The following is an 18,210-nucleotide window of genomic DNA, read 5'->3' as shown; positions in this document are numbered from 1 at the left end:
TGAGGAGTTAGCTGCCTCTTCACTGTGCAGCTGCAGATGACTGGATGTGGCACTTTTAGTTTCCACAGGTAACACCCATGTATCAATAAACATCAGACTCCTAACAGATGTGTTTTTATTTTGAGGTTTTCTGAAGGGATAAGAGCTCTAGAACAGTAGCAAAAGTATCTTTATTGGACCACTTTCTGTAACTTAAGATAGAACTTTTGGTCTTGTCAATAACAGCATTAACTCTTTCCTGTCCCACCAGTACCTACAGTCTCTTGTTGTCAGACACTCAACAAGGGAGAATTGGGTTCAGCAGCATCTGTTTCTTTGCTCTCTTGGAGAAATGAACATGAAATCCATTAACTAAGCATGAACCCCATAACATGCCCAATGGGAGGAAGATGCTTGGACACAAAGCAGAGAAGCATTACAAGGAAGATGATGGCATTACATAACACTGCTTTGGGCTGACTCAGATTCTTTCTTGTGCTCAGTATGTGAGTTAGGACAGATTCAAAAGTCTGTTTCTATAGCTACGAATCAGGGAAGGGAGGGAATGGCTTCATCTATTGATCAGGATAATGGAGGAGCTTGTACAATGGGAAGATAACGATTCAACTGGACATGTTATGCAGATTACACAACACACTGTTTTATTCCTAAAAAGCAAAACCTTATCCACGCTGTTCCTATTTAGTGCCACAAGATGGTACAGCAGTAAGGCCAACACCATTTATAATTCAAGCATCTCAATTTGATTGCCGGTGATGATACCTCCAGTTTTGCAACAGAAAAGACTCAAGGTCAGTGTATCTACACTAGTGACTCCTACCACTATGTACATTTCCGAAATGAAATCATTACAATGAACCTGCCTTTTACCTGAACTTCTTTGTGTTATGTTACTTTCTGTGGTTAAGACACAATTGATTTGTGCGGAAATGCTTTGAGATCAGATCTGAACAAGTACTGAGGGGCAGAGTCGTCGGTTTTCACAGTGAGAGAAAAAAGACAAGGGGAGAGAAAAAGGTGTCTGGTTTGGTAAAATGGATTTTGTGGGGTATAATAAATGAGACAGCTCTGGTTCTATTAAACTCTCCTACAACACTCCGCTGGGAAGCTATCCAGAATCACTTTCCTGTGCCCCTGCTTGTTGACAGCCAACTAACTACTAACATTAAACACTTAAAGACAGAATTGGGACTAGGTCAAAGTCAGTCAGGAGCAGCAGTGAGGTGTGCTACAGTTATTAGTTTATGTGCTGCAAAAGGGAACCAGACAAAGGGCTTGACAGCCTCTCGAACACACCACTTCAGAGATAAGTGGCAGCAGTCCCAAAAGCTGGTTTCAACTGTTTCCATGGCTTTTGATGAGGCATTATAGGAGCCTTAGGAGAACATATTCAAGGTTACAGGTTCACTGAAGTACCAGCCAATATGTCTATTACTGTATTCATAGGTCCCACCAGAACTCTGCAAGCTTGTTTGAGTCACAGCTAACTTGACCACTGACCTGCCTAATCGTGTGACCAACTTTCAACTTTCAAAATGTCATTTTAGAAATGTTTGAGTGATGCCACCAACCTGACACTCATGTTCTACAGCTAAGGATTAAAGCACACTCGTTGGATGGCAGCAGGACAGACAGCAGATTAATTCTCCTCAGAAACATATTACTCCATATGACTATCTGCAAATGCTGACAGCACAGATGGATTAGTCAGCCCATATTAACGATTCACAAACATAGAAATGGGCCATCATGACCACCACTGTGGATTTTGTGTGCACTCAAATACCCACCACACTTTATTTTATGTGGAGGATAAACTTTGTTTCTGATGTTCCATCAGAGATGAACATAAATCACAGTGATTTGGATTAAGGAAAAATATTTTGACATTCATGCATGTACACGTGCATGCCTGCATGTGCACGTGACACCTCTGCTCTGATATGCCAAAATGCCCATATTCTGGCTCTTGCATAATCTAGCTTTCCTTTGATGTTGCTTTACTATCACGTGGCACTGAAGCAACCATAGAGGACTGCAGCTAATTCTCTGAAGGTCAAAGCACAGGTTTAGAAATGGAGATGGGAGTAAATTTTATTTTATTGTTCCCGTAGACGAGTCTGTGATTTCATTCTAAATCAAGACAGAAGCGTAATAAAGAGACCAGTGCAGATTCTGCTGTAATTGTCTAATACATATGATTATAATTGCTGAATACTACCCAGTGATGCAATAAGGTGGAACAAATATTTTCCACTTTGGCATTATCAATATTAATTTAACCTTAATATATTTGTTAGTTTTAACAATCCAAACACTGTAATTTAGCCAGATGATATAAATAGTGTTAAGTTGCAAGTGACACGTCAAGTGAAAATGTCTTCTTTCTCCGAAATTAAAACAACAACATTAATTTCAATCAGTCTGAATTGTGGCCAAAACCAGTACACACTATATCATAAATTAAGGACAAAGATATATATAGATGTGAAAGATGTGAAAGACAATGTACAGTGTACAAAAGCCGCTCAAGCTACAAAGGCATAGAAAAACCATCATAACACACAGCACAGAGCAAATTGATGGGCTGGTTACAGACAGAAAATGGAGACACAGGCAGCACCAAAATGCTGCAGAAATCAGATCATGGGTGAACAGAAAAACCTTTTATCGTGCTGCAGATTATGGCAAAACTGATTAACTTTGTGTGTGTGCATGTGTGAGAAACACACTTGGGGCAATAATAATGAACCACTAATATTAAGATTGCAACAGAGCTAGAGGAGTAAAGATGAGAGGGAAAAGAAGAGGGTGATGAGGGTGATGTGTGATGAAGTAAATGTTTTTGTAACTGATGCATGTGCATGCACGCACACAGACACACACGCACACACAATAGCCGTCTGGGAAAGCACCACTTATGCTGCTGACCAGACAAATGGGGCAGAGGATGACTGATGAGAGGTCTGGGACTGTGATTTTGTCAGGGGTGTCTTTGTGTACTTAAAATATGAGTGTGTTGAGCTCTGCACCTGCATATGCAGCTTGCATTTCATTTATTCATTTTGTTTAAACTTGCCTAAATGCGTATTTTGTGACTTTCAAAATTAAAATGTTCACCAGATGTAATTCTATGACAAGATACTGTAAAATACAGATTTAGGAGGGCAAACTGCGAAGCAAAAATGACTCTTGGGAGAACAATGTGCCTGTTGCCTCTAGTGTCCACTCCCATCTCACTCAGTGAGTAAACGATGTGTGGTCACTGCTTAACACTGAGCCATTAAGACAGTTTCAGTGGCTGAAGAGAAAAATACAATTAGTGCATCATGTTTGGTAATCCACCATTAATAACTAGGTATGACTCATCTTCCACAGTTAGGTCCACTGTGTCCCAAAGTGTTCCAGAACTGATAAATGGGGCTTTTTCAGGGTCATTGTAGTGATATTATGGAGGGATATTCAAAAGAAGCCCTCAAAAAGCTCACAAAAGTGCTGGTATATTTTTATTCCATTGTATGGCAAAGGCCAGTTCAGTAGAGCTGGACACACCAATTTACTTATCCAATACATGGACCGGTACACACAGTAAAGGAGAATGAAGGGTGGTGGGAAAGCAGAGGGATGATAAAATGACAGATGCATAAAAGGACTGTGCCCTTTTTCATTCAAAGGGGCTCACAGTAAAGCCTGAATTCAGTCTGTTGTAATGTTAATGGTTGGTCTCCTATTGTAGACATGCAGCCACTTACAGAATGTGTTAAAGCAGATTAGGTGTCAATTTATGAGGGAATAATTTTCTCTTCACTGCTATTCCAGGATCAAAAAAGCCACAGTTTAAATACACAGACTACACGTGGAGTTCCTGATGATAAAATGTATTATTATACACTTACATTGGCTTTGATGAAAAGGCCAATATGATAAAACACTGCTGCACACTCATTTGAAATTAATTCCATCAGATGGAAATTAAATTTCCATGTACACTAAATTTGAAGACAGAGCCGCTTATCTTACCTTATCTTAAAATAACAACTGTAAGGGGAGCCTTAGACTGTGTATAAACCTGGATGCAGACTGAGGGTTAGGGGTTGAGGGATTGTCAAGTGAAGGGAATGCTGAAGAGCCTTTAACCTGCATTCTATCAAATGACCATCAGGGGGCAATTCCACCATATATAAAAACAAGTTAGTTTAAATTATAGTCTATGAAAAATGGCACTACCCAACCTCAAATAGAGCTGTAATACAGAAATTGTACCTAAAAAGTAGCTGTTTTGAAGAAATCCTTAAATGTGGATTTTGATATCTGATTAAGTAGAAGTTATGTTTACTAAATATATTAACCAGTTCATTACTCAACTCAACCTTTATTTATAAAGCACTTGAAAAACAACTGAAGCTTACCAAAGTGCTGCAAAGTTCAGTATAACAGTAATTAACTTGAAATAAAGTAAAAATAAGGTAGAAATAAGGTAAAAGTAATAAATTCCCAAACTTAACTAAATGGAGGTAAAAGAATTAACAAATTCTCCCTTCATGTTTTAGTTTTGCTTACTTTCCTGGAAAGCATTGTGCTTCTTTACCGCTTTTGTGGCAGGTCATTGAAGTTTGAGTTGAGCCAATGAAAGCAGAATGAGCAGTTAGGCAGGGAATAACTGTGCTGGGCCAAAAAATGGTGAGAAAATGTTCACCAAATTAAACAAACGAGATTAGGGAGATATGAGATATTTCAAACAAAGTCAAATCAGCTTTTTTAAATTCGTTTTTAGAAATTAAACAGGCATGCAAAATATGCTTACACAAAAACAGTCTACTTTTGTCTTGATTTTCACATGATCAATATGATAACCAAACACAACACTGACACATAAAAATGAACAATATCCTACACGGGTAGATGGTTTCGTAACCGACACTCATGTTGCTGCTTCGAGTCTGTTAGTGAGACCCAGCTGAAGAACAGCTGCCCTCCACTTGACAACATGTCTGTGTTTCTTTTCTCAGTAAAATCCCAAGACCCTGTCTCATTCCACACCTTCCATTCACTCTCTCTCTGCAGATTAACGCACAGTAACAATGGTGACACAGCAGAGCAAATCCCAAAAGGCTGTGTCATGTGCCCAAAACTCTAAAGACACACACACACACACAAAGAAAAACGGAATCACAGCTGCACTTGACTAGATGTGTACATTCACTGCAAATCGGTTTGCACACCCTGTTCTAAAATACATGAACATGAAACATGAAAGGCAATGTTCAGAGTGTGTATGTAAATTACCCTCACTGAAATATATATAAAATATACAGGTAAAGATGCATACAAATGTGTAGCTAATTTAGAAGAAAAGGGAGGAGAGGAAACTATTCCTAACATGGTGCTAATGCCTGATCCAAACAGTCAAGTGAACCAGACATGTCAGCCTCTATCTATATCGCAGTCTGAAGTCTACAATGTGGAGATGATTAAATATTCAGCATCAGGCAGTGTGCGTCCTTTACAGGAAAGAACATAAAGTTCTTCAAGCTTGTAAGCATGACATTCTCTCCCACACCATACATCTCCAGGAATTCTCCGGGCTCCTTCACTCAATCCTTAGCAGAAACCTAGAGTTGTTACCACTATCAGGGAGCAGAGGAATAACACGGGAAGAGGAGGGGGTGGATGGGGGTTAAGCATCTTGTTATGGACAGCCACAGTGATGCACTGTAATTGGGAGTCCTGAAAAAATTCAAAGTGTTGTCTGTGTGCACGGCACCCCAGCTGTAACGCGAACAGACAGCCCATGAGATGAAGAGAGATCTGTCGGGGAGGGGGTGCTGGGGAAAATGGCTAGAGGGAAAAGAGGAGCGCAAGCATAGACGGGAAGCAGAGCAAGGAGCGGAGTAACTACACAGGATTAAGGGATGGAGGGATACATACTGCTGTAGAGGGTGTCGATCCAGGAGAGCCGGGGCAGGCCATGAGCACTGAGGGGCTCCATCCTCCTTTTCTCTCCCTGTCTCTCTCACTCTGTTTCCGTCTTATTTCTACAGTCCCTCACTGTTGCTGTTGCTCACGTTGGTTCTTTCCTTTGCCTTATCCTTGAAGAACAGTGGTCATCTCTCAGGAGCAAGCAAATAAAATCATTTGGAAAAAATGTCAAAAGACCTTCGGGTTCCAACAGACAGACGAGCAATGTGACTGAGCGTTGTGTGTGTGTGTGTGTGTGTGTGTGTGACAGAGCAAGAAAACAACAGGCTGGATACAACCACCGCGACCGTTGCTAGGGGAAGGGAGAAGCACTCCCTCTCTCTTTGGCTTGCTCACTCACTCACATCCACCACCCCTCTCTCTCTCCCTCTCTCTCTCTCTCTCTCTCCCTTGATTCTGCGCAAATAGCTCATCAGCCTCTCTCTCTTTCTCTGTCTCTCTGTCTCTCTCTCTTTGAGGCAGGAATTCAGAGGGGATGCATAATGACTGTGAACTAATAGGGCTTGGGTAAAATGTGAAGTTACTGACTGATTTTTTTCATTTTAATGTGCAAGCACTTAAAAGCTTAAATTCTCCATCTTTTCTTTCATTTCATTTTATTTAACCCTGTGAAAATCTCACTGAGATTAAAAAAAAAATTACTCAAGAAAGAAAAAAGAAAGCAACTTAAAAACACTGTTGTAATGTAGAGTGAAAATCCCAATCACACACAAATTCCCGTCACATGCAACAAAAGACCATAAGCAATTTATAGGTAAATGTCTGGATGTACATCAGATTTTTTTTATTTTCTAAATAAATATGAAACATCATGTGAAAGTCAAAATTTTAACTAGGAGCACATTTTTACAGATACTTAAATGCATCTTTGGTACAGTGGTCCGTGTCTAATCCTTTCCAGCCCTGAACTTACAAATCTGAGGTTTTTACACTGCACACTCTCTTTGTAAGAGGTTTGGCTGCCTCCTCTTAATGACAATTGTCTGAGGGTTTCTGATGCATGATAGTCAGAAGTGCATTGCCTTTTGACAGTCACACACACAACAATGAGCTGCTTTGTGTGAAATAGTATCAGTGTTTCAGTGAAAAATAGATAGTGGCTGGTTCAGATGTCACATTATAACCTATAGTCAGTCGTTCCCCTGGCAAGGTGTGAGCAAAATGAAGAGTTTAAATTTTTTTGGTTTCATGCAAACAGGCGCAAGTTTACGAATTACACAACATGCAAACACAGCCACGTGTTTATGAAACAAAACAAGAAAGCAGGCAGGCCCAAGCTGACATAATGCAGCATAGTGATACAGTGCTAAAGCAAACAGAGTTAGTTTAAATGAAATTATCATTTTTTTTATTCTATCACTTCATCCAGACATAAGTGTTTGGCTACTTTCAGAGCAATGGCTGGATCAACATTTTTAACAACTCCAACATTCCCCAAACTAAACACAGCAGGTTACAAAATAACTTTGTCAAGTCAGAAAGCCAACAGATCAGCAATTTGTCATCCTGCAGTTAAGAATGTCCCAATTTGTCACATTGATTTTGAAAAGTCTTCTTCATCAGACCCAGCTCCATCTTTATGAACATATGTGCTATTGAGGACGCACAATCAGAGACGACGATCATGCCAGTGGCAACAAAGCCTTATATGATACCCTCCCATCGCAGCCCTGTAAGGGCCACTCCTCCCCCCTTCATCCTCCTATAACTAGCATGGGGGAGGAAAGATGGGTGGGTTGAGACGCAGAAAAACTTCAATTAGGACACAAAGGCTGACAGGAGGAACCCTACCACCAATTCCCCCTTCTCCTCCTCCTTCTCTGCCCTGGGCAAGCAGAGCACCGGGCTCAGAGCACTGCTCTTTGTCTGACTACAGACCTCTAATGTGCCAGCTGGAGGAAACGACAGGGCACTGAGAGAGCCCATCTAGGCAGAGGTCATGTCTGTGTGTGTGTCAAGGCATTTAATGGAAGCACTCACAAGTTTATCTTTATTGTCAGGGTTAGTAATAAATATGTGTCATTATCAAGGATGAAAATTACATTGGTATGGCACTCACAAAAACACACACATTCATGTAAAGGGAAAGCCAAGAAGGAGAGAGGAACACAGTGTTGGTGAGTGGCAGTTCATCAAAAATGGATATATGTACTGTGCAGCCTTAGACATCCTTTGTCTTAAATCTGGGACAATAGGGTGGTTCTCTTTCACTCAAACAGACACACACACGCAGACACACTGAGTCACACTGTTCCACTAATCTGCGCAATTCTGTGTATGTAGTTACCTTTTTTTGGTTTTGAAACAAAAATGCCTGCCACCCCCTCCACAAAGCCAAATCATTCAACGGGCAGAGCCAAACAAAGAAATGACATGTGTGGCAAACTCAAGTATACAGACACGCACAAACTATGTGAACCTGGTGCGTCACAAAGCAGCATTTATCAAATATTAAGATGCAGTCCAGCTGTGAAATAAAAGGGGCATTACTAACTGTCTCGAAAACATTTTGATGCAAACATGGACAAACATACGCACGTTTCCACAGTTGGTTGAGGCACAAAGTAAAAGCAGATGTAGTGCATGTGTGGTAGAGGGAAGCAGTCTGCTTACGTAATAAAATTAAGCTCACACCATTAATAGTTCATTCTCTATAAAGGTCAACAATAAGCAACAACTATCCACTCTGTATCTGCTGGCATAAAAGCGGAGTAGTTGGATTGAGTGGATGGCTAAGATCCCTCATGATTTCAAATGCCTCCATATGTGAAACAGATCATCTCCACAGCAGGTGGGGTGTAAAATTTAATTGCTCAGTCTTTGATCAGGTGTGTAAAGAGTCAAGAGTGTGTGTGTGTAACTAATGTGAACAATGGAAAACAGCAATGCAGGACATCATTTGTCCACAGAGCAGGAAATATAGACTAGAACACAAAAAGGGGGAAAATCAATGCTTTCCTTTGCTCATGCATGTCATGTCACTGTGAGCACCATGCTAACAAAGGACAGCAGCAGATTATTGTACTGCATGTTTGAGCTTTACAAGTCAAAATTCAGTTGGAGGCCTTCTGCACCACCTACACAGGAAATTGGATTATTCACACCGCTGTTTCTATTGAAAAACTGTAATGTGATACATTTAGAGGGTGTAAAAAAGCTTTATTCCCTGCTTTAAAAAATACTTTGACAGTGTTCATAGAGTCAAAACATAAAGTGGATAAAAACATCATGGATCTTGTCTTGGTTTGGAAAATCTCAACAGATACAAACTGGCATGTGTTTGTTACAGAAGTTAAAGTTTTTCTGCTATCTACTCTAGAGGGAAGCTGAGTGGTCAGACTGGGCTGTGTGTATGTGTGCATGGGTGAGCGTCTGTGTCTGACTGTCTGTTTGTCTGTCTGTCTGTAATTAGGCAGAATACCATCCCACCAGCCAATAAAACTGCTACCTACGACTCTCCTCCCCCTCCAGCCTCCTTTTCTACCCAGATACCCCTGCCCCACCAACCTTCCCAACAGTGGCCTGAGGGATGATTAAGGGGGGTGGTCTGTTGATAGCACTAATGTTTCAGTCACCACCCAGCTGCCTTTCAAAGGGGCAGTGTGTGTGTGAGTGGCCTTCTGTCCCCCTCGGCTTGGCAGTGCAACACTGGTAGATGAAATTATGTAAACTGGAAATGTTACAAGCTCGATCTGCCCCTTCTAACAGCCCACCCCTGTACAATTGTCCTCCCTACAACACACAAGTTGCTGACACAGGAAGTAGACAGCTATCCCTTGTGTAGTGGCCTAATGAAACACTGAAACCACAACACAATCCACAAATGCCCAAATTATTTAGACCACCTGAAATTATTTCAAAGAGAGAAAACAGACGTGGTCACCATCAGACTAAATCTAAACACTTGCTTTCGTTCAGACAGTCAAACTTGTCCAGAATACTCAATTCATCCAACTAATATGGAAATCTATTGTTGCACATTATATTCTATTTCTGCCAGTGTTTTCATTAAAAATAGAAATCAAAATGAAAGAAATCTGGGAAGGAGATCTGCAATTCTCGGAGCAGCTAGCTTTACAGCCTTGCTTGGATTGCTAATTGCAAAGAAGTCAATTCTACAAATGCGGAAGCTGGACTCTGTAGTCAAATATGATTTGTGGAGAAATGCAAATGTATTACTGAAAGAGAGATTTTATAATACTGACAGAGCAGTTATGTTGGATGAGATACTGGACCCTGGACAGATTTTTTTTTAGGTTTAAGATTAATGTGATGACTCCAATGTAAAGTGACATGCTATATATTACATTTCCCTTTTTTTATAAAAAGGTACTGTAACATGAATATAACTTGTTCTCTTCAAAGAAATGCTAACTCTCACTGATGTCATTTGATGCCCTTGTGAATTTGTCTTCTCATTTATCTATTTATTGTTTCTTTTTATTCCACTAGTTTCAATGAAAAAACTCTGAACAGCAATAGCTATGTCTATAGCTACTTTAGAAGTAATCGACAACCATTCACTTCCAAAGGTGAGAGATAGATTGATCAACCAGGCCGGTGTAGATTTACATTACTGTGTTGTAGATCACATCAGTATATAGGTTGGCCTGGAAATGCCAAGAAGCTGCCAAATAGATTTTTACACTTCTAAGTCCCATGCATCTGGATAAAAACTGAAATATATTTCCCCCCACAAACGTGCATGACTGATTCTGTGGATATTGCTAGATTTTCTTTTTTTTTTTCTCTTCACAAACGCTTAAATGCACACCAACAACCAAATTCTTTTAAAACTCAAGTTCAGCTTCCTGCCTAACAAGGGTATCATTACTATGGTATTTGAATCACCACTTCCACCTGTGTAGAGAACTCTTCCAAGTAAACACACTCCTTGAAAATGGATGATAGTATTCTCTGTGTTTTGTTTTTTTGTGGCACATTGCTTTGTTTTGGGGGTTGGGGGAGATGGCAGCAGGGACGAGCAATGACTATGCATTATTAAAAAGCCCTGAGTGCACCAATGATGAATGCCTGCTTGTGATAAGGGAATGCCTGAATAAAAAAAATGTGGGGCACGTTTCATTTCTTTCATTGTTTGTTTTTGTCTGCTTTTAAGCCAAATGGTGTGAAAAGTCTCCTGGGTTGTTGTTTTTTTGTGATCTTAATATCTCAGTCATTTATCTCTCCTCTGTGTTTGTCACTGCAATTTTTTCCCTCAAACTTTAATATAAGAAAATGTGTGTGATACATTAAGTCATTCAACCAACAATTAATTCCATTCATGCATAACACCTCTTCCTCTAGTTGTATGGCTGTATGTGCTAAAATAAGACTCTGTATTTGACCTTAATTGTTCTTGTAACACTTTGCTTGACAACTTAACCTTTCATCAAGCTTGGTATTTCCTTCATGTGCATCTATGTCTGGGCATCACAGCATGTGCTCTGGCAGACAAGATCCCCTCTCACCTCATTTGCACTAGACCAGCCCCCTCTCTCCATCCTCCCTTACCCAAAACTCCTCCACCATCCAATTATGTGGATCGACCTGTCTATCTGTGTAGCCGACTGCTGTGACATATCTCTCTCTCTGTGTCTGCTGTTTCTATATTAAACCAGCTTCTGATTTATGGTGGGACAGAAAATAATACCTAGCCTACTTGTGTCAAAAAGAGAGACAAAAAATGAGGAGTGTGAGAGTGTGTGTGTGTGTGTGTGTGAGAGTGAGAGAGAGAGAGAGAGAGCGATAGAGATGGAGTATTCATCAAATGCCAGCTGAATCCACTTTGATCTATTGAGGTCAGTGTGGAAATCATCTGAATCATGTTGTGATTGGACAGACACCACATAAGAAAAACTCCTCTCCTTCCTCAGTTCCACACACACACACAAACATTCATTTGTAATTTGTGTTGCTGGTTGTGTTTCTGGGCAGCATGGCAACATAGTGGTTAGTGCTGTTGCCCCACAACAAAAAGGTTCGGTTCCCGGGCCTGGGGCCTTTCTGAGTTTGCATGGGTTTCCCACAGTCCAAAGACATGCATGGTTGGTTTTATTGGTGACTCTAAATTGTCTGTAGGTCTGAGTGTGAGTGGTTGTCTTTGTGCGTTTCTGAAGGTTGGCCCTGCGATGGACTGGTGACCCTGCCCACAACCCATTTTAAAACTGGGATTTGCTCCAGCACCCGCTTCACCGGAAAAGGATAAGCAATAGAAGATAAATTAATGAATGATGGGGTTTCTAGCACAAACAGGTCTTAATGTTTCTCCACATCACGGATCAAAGTGGCAGTGAAGGTTTGACTGGCTGACTGAAATAAAGAGAATATAAGATGGCTCCCTCTGTCCCGCTAAATCAGTGTCCATTTTCACATAACAAACTTACTTCTGCCTGCCTTAAACTGCAAAGCCATCGACACAGTGTTACAGTGACACACAGACCATTCACAGAGCAGAGTGGACAATGAGATCCTCAGTGATGTCTAAATAAAGAACTACTGCACTCTAGTGTCTCAATTTTGCCAACACAGGAAAAGATAGTTATAATTTTAGGTACTGCAAAACCATGATGACTTTGGTGTGACCAATGTAAGAGGAAGATTTCACCATCAAACCAATATATCATATATCAGATCTCTGCAATTTATATTTGAAAGGCCTTTGAATTTAGTTCTGCCTGAGAAGAGGACTAACACTAACTCAGCTACTTTTTAACAGTGTCAGACTAGCTTTTTTAGCATTGCCATACATAATAGTCACCAACCATCCATTAAAGGCTGACACATAATTCTTGTCACTGTTTTGAAGCATCCTTAGCTATTTATGTTTTAATGCACTCCCCAGCAAATTAACATGAATCTCTCAAGAAGCAGAATAAAAGAAGAGTGTACAAAATGAAGCAAACATATGGTGGGATATGTATGTGGGTCAACCTCTCACCAGAGTTGTTGACAAAGCTCCTCCTGAGCCACAAAAGTCACAATTCCAAAAAAAGTCTGCCCATGATTGATTGAGTAAGACCCTTAATGATCAGTTGACTGATCTGCATGCGTAAAACTAGTGATGTGCCTCTTTGAAACAAGATGCACAATCATATTTTTGATGATAGTTAAAAAAAAAAAAAAAAAAAAAAAGACAAACATACGCATTTCACTGAGTATAATCACACTATAGGCCATCTGTCATTGGTACAGATGTCCACATGAGGGTGCTGTGTCAGCATCCTCTATCCCACCATCTCTCTGGATCCCCTTCACTCACGCCTCTCTGTAGCATTACGAGAAATACAGCATGCAGGATAGTTCCCCTTTTTACCTTTGGGTAGCTCCTGCTCTTGAAGTATATGACATGTCATGGATAGAGCAGCATAGGAGAGAAAGAACATAACAGCGGAACTGAAAGGTCACCACAAGATTTTATCTATTCCTTGTATTTTGCCAAATTGATTCACAAATGGGCAGCATTCATAGTGGTTGGTGCTGTTGCCTTACAAAAAGAAGGTTGCGGGTTCTGTTCCAGAACCTGGGTGGGTTTCCTCTAGGTACTCCGGTTTCTTCCCACTGTTCAAAGACATGCATGTTTAAGTTGATCGGTGACTCTAAATTATCCCTAGGTCTGAGTGTTGGCGTGAGTGTGAGTGGCTGTTTTTCTCTGTCTCTATGTGTTGTACCCCACCCTCGCCCAATGTGGGTTATCATGTTGCTGGGCTGCGGGGAATGGAAAGGCAGAAGAAGATAGATGAATGATTCTCAAATCCTCAAAATCAAAAAGAAAATTCAAGACTTTTGTGAAAACAAAGGGCTCTGTACGCTCAGCTACTGATGAAATGTTGCTTGACGCCGCAGCAGCAGTGGGACTGCTTGGCCAGTGACCACACCTCCCGTGTCAGGTTAACTGTTTCATCAGGACAGAAAGGCAGACATGCACTTACTGACACATGAGACTGACGCTCAGAATGTCTCTCCCTTCATTCAGGTCAGGCTGTTTTCAGCTTGTTAATAAATGTTTGAGCTGTTTCTGAACCAGAATAAACGTCATAAAATCGCTAGGGAATATTTCATGCTCTGGTTCCTGGTCTCTGCAGAGGATATGTATTCATGTCACTTTTTTCCAACAGAGTTAAGTTTTCCCGTACAACTAACAAGCTGCACAAAGCAACGGGTGACTGAAAAGAGTGGCTCTGACACCAGGAGGAAGTAAAAGGTAAAAGCCATTAAAATAACGACACTATTGTCTGAAAAATAGAAGTCATAACAAAAACAAAAAAGAAAATGCAATGTGTCTGATCCTATAAACATTCTTACAATACTGAGCAAACAGTTTGAACTTTGTATAATACTCTGCCTGTACATAGTACTGTAGACTTGTTTATCTACTGCCTGTATCAAGCAGAATGACGTTCAGTATGAGCATTATCTCTCATCATCTCTTTCTACAAACACTTTCAACCAGATAAATAGCAAGCCATTTTTTTTTTTACAGTATTTGTAGTAGTATAAGCAAATGGGTAATATGCAATTACAAAGTAAAACTTTCCATTGACTTATCTATTTACTTGTCCATCTGTTTCCACCTAGAGGAAATGAAAGTGATGAGTGGAGCTAAGTGTATCCTGGGGATAGTAACCAGATGACTGAATCGCGTTCTTACTACCAGTGTTCACATCTCAGTATATGGTTGTGCAGAAGCACAGACTTTACTTCAGTGAAAGCCTATTTTTCATTAATTCCCAGTGTGTAGCTGACTACAGAAATAGCCTTTTTGCAGCACAGAGGGCAGGGTGAGAAAGTCTGGCAAGAATGATTTCTTGTAGTGCAGAGAAATAAAAGCTGTGTTGGGGGGCACAGAAAGCCCCATGTCCTGCTGTGACATGAAGTCTTCTTATGAGGTGCTGGTGCAGGACAGTTCTTGAAAAATATTTTTCCTGTGGTCTAACATGGCTGCCATCTGACACAGCAAAACTGTCACCATGAGAACTGCACACACCAGCAGGGTGATGGCAGCGCTTACATTCAGGGACAAAGGAGTGTGATCATAACTTGTTTACTGTCATCCTTCATTTTGGTGGTGTGTAACAGACCTGCTTGTCCTTTTTGCTATGGACCATTTATTTAAACACGTCAACAAATAAGCATCTCAACCCAAGTACACAGCCTTGCTTAATTTTTAAAAGTAAGGATCTTGCAGTTATCAAATAGTTTAAACTTTAGACTTTTAAGCCTCTCGAAATCATGCAAAAAAGACAGATTTAATACATGTTCCCCAACATAGACAAGGAGCAGAAATAAAGATTTAGTTGGCCCTCTGACACAGCCTGAGTCAGTAGCTGTTCCCTACTGGAAAATGCATCTCACTGGCCAGCTAGTGTATTCACCTTCCTTCTGCTGATGCTGCATACTTATTTCCTCCTCTCATTCATTCATCTTCTATCGCTTTTCAATTTACAGGTCACAGGTGGTGCTGGAGCCAATCCAAACTCACATTGGGTGAGGGTGGGGTACACCCTGGACCCGTCGCCGGTCCATCTCAGGGCCAACATACAGGGAGGAACACTCGTACCACTCACACTCAGACCTAAAGACAATTTAGATTCACCAATTAACCCAAACATGATGTCTTTGGATGGTGGGATAAAAACCGAAGAAACCGGAGGAAACCCACAATGGCACAGGGAGGAGAAGAAGATGAATCTTTTACTGTCATTATACAGACACAATTAATTACATTTATATTCTGAGATATATATATATATATATACACAGGCCCCCAGATAACCACACACACAGGGCCCCATATTATGCAAACACACCAATGTGTGAAGAGGTTCCAGAGCGAAGGTACTGCCATTGCTCAGCACACCTGGAGCAGTTTTTCAGGGGACATTGCCTTGCTCAACGGCACCCCAGCAGTGCCCTGGAGGTGGGCTGGCACCTCTCCATCTACCTGTCCACACACATGCAAGCTCCACACAAAAAGGCCCCAGGCCAGGAATTGAACCCGTAACCTTCTTGTTGTTGGGCAATAGTGCTAACCACTATGCCACCATGCTGCCATGACTGAAACATTGGTCAAATATTGTGATTACTGCAATATCTTCATTTGCGTTTCAAGGTAACACATTTAATATTAGCTGAGCAGGCCACTACATAAAATTAGATAATGTAATGTCATTCTAAAATGGTATTTAATAATTTTGAGTAAGAAAGTAAGAAACTTTTAATTTATGGCTTTATTTTCTAATGTATTAAATGGCCTCCAGCTTTTTTTTCAGTATCAAATTTATGACACTGGCATAAGTGGTCACATGCCCCTGTGCTACAAGTTTCACCAAACCTAGCTTAAAAATTGGTAAGTAATTCTGAATGAACTGGCAGCATGGATGAGCAGTGTGTGTGTGTGTGTGTGTGTGTGTGTGTGTGTGTCCCACTTTATCTCAGTGTCCCGGCTTCAATGCAAACACAGAGAATGGTGCAACTTCCTGTTGGTCTCTCTGCCACTTACTATTAGCAAAGACCCTAAAACATGATACTTCAACTCTGAATGAACTGTCCTGTTGCTACCATAAAGAAAATATATCTTTCAGTCCACTAGCTTTACAAGGCTATTTATGCTACCGACCAATCAAATCAAACTTAATATGTACAGCATTTTTCATGCAGCTGAGCAACACAAATGCTTCACAGGAAGTCCGTTACCTGGCTGTGGGATTGTTTATGACTCAGTAAACAAGTGGAAACACATATCCTTGCAGTAGGTAACATTGGCTGGTTTATTCATTTACTTTAGTAGTATATTAATTACAAACATATTTGAGTCTTCCTTTGTGGTCACTCTTTTCAATCTTTCACTTTTTACTCACAGCCTAACCCAGTTCGCACTCATACAACCTATCTGCACCAGAAACTGCAACTTAGCAACAAGGCACTGCTGATGAGTGCTAACAATATTTTCAGTCAGTCAGTCAGGAACAGCACGGCTTCTTCAGCTGGTCAGAGCTAATAGAGCTTTAGAATGAAATTAAATTAAATTAAATAATAAAAAAAAAAAAAGAATAAAATAAAAACTGACTTTAAAATATTCAATTTTCAAATGCATATATTTGGAACAAAAATGAACAGGATGCCTGAATAAAATGAATGAAGGAAACAATAATTTCAGTTTCAATATCTTCACTGCTTATTAATTTCATAGGTTTCCATTTCTGTAATATTAGACACATTAGGACGTTTTCAGAATTATAGGGGCACAATATTAAGGGAGTTATAAAATGATATACAGCCATATACACCCACTGATGAATTCAGGGATCTGTGCGCCTATATGTACTGCACCCACATGCAAACACCCACCTAACCCAACAGTTTAAACGCCCCCCACAAACTTTTCATCATAAATTATTAGTTCAGATTGAAGTCCCAGCAAGTCTTATATAACATACCCAATATGTACTATCCACAGCGTAAGAAACCAAAATACAGTGTGTTCAGCTCAGAATCACAGTGTTCATCATAGTTCCCTGAGGAAGTGTATAATCTGGTACCCATACACAGAGAACAGGATGAGGTGAGTCTATTTCTCTATATTCTGTTTGGAGACTGAGGGGGAGTAGTGGAGGAGTTATTTTCACTGAATGCCTTCTGTGTTTTCCCACATTCTTCATATTCATGTGATTTTCCTTCATTTCTGATACAATCTGAAACAGTGACTATTTACATCATTTGTAAGACTCATAGGCATTTTGTTCATTTAACTGTGCCGTTTCAATCATTTAACTGACAGGAAAACCACCACACACAGAAAACCCTATCTCTTGCTGCAGCACGCACAACTTGATTTGAACTGAGAAACTTTCACATGAAGACAGGAGCTTGCACTTCCTGGGCTTCTGCACAGTCTACAATCCTAGCTCTTAGCCAAAAGGTGGAGGAGTATGTGAGTGGCTCAGTTTGTTTGTCTAGCTTTTCTTAATACAATAGGTTGACTCAGGACATTGGGGTTGAGTGAGGGGTTATTCAGGTCAGCTATGTCCCTAATCATAGACCCTTAGGAGGTCAACGCCTTTGTTGATTTTAGAAATGGGTAAACACACATACAAAGGGCAGTGTGGAAATGTCCCATAAATAGTAAGATGGTTGGAAGTCAAGCACCATTAACAAAGGTTTATTTAGTTCATTTTGTTGTCAGCATCAGACTCACTGTACTTTGTGAAAGCACTAACTTGGTAGCCACAG

General features: G+C 40.4%; 1 protein-coding gene across 4 annotated transcripts in view; it reads right to left on the bottom strand.

Moving 5' to 3' along the window:
* abr (ABR activator of RhoGEF and GTPase) overlaps window positions 1-18,210 on the bottom strand; it is a 110,802-nt gene that overhangs the window by 84,509 nt on the left and 8,083 nt on the right. For 2 of the 4 annotated variants that reach the window (XM_029518600.1, XM_029518599.1), the window contains exon 1: window positions 5,929-5,989. The exons of the other annotated variants lie outside the window; for them this stretch is intronic. In XM_029518600.1, coding sequence (XP_029374460.1) covers window positions 5,929-5,989 — 61 coding nt within the window. Of the gene's footprint in view, window positions 1-5,928; window positions 5,990-18,210 lie in introns of those variants that run through there. 4 annotated transcript variants of the gene reach the window in all.

This window comes from Echeneis naucrates, chromosome 14 (assembly GCF_900963305.1).
Source record: "Echeneis naucrates chromosome 14, fEcheNa1.1, whole genome shotgun sequence".
Classification (NCBI taxonomy): Eukaryota; Metazoa; Chordata; class Actinopteri; order Carangiformes; family Echeneidae; genus Echeneis; species Echeneis naucrates.
This window is presented reverse-complemented; position numbering and strand designations above follow the sequence as displayed.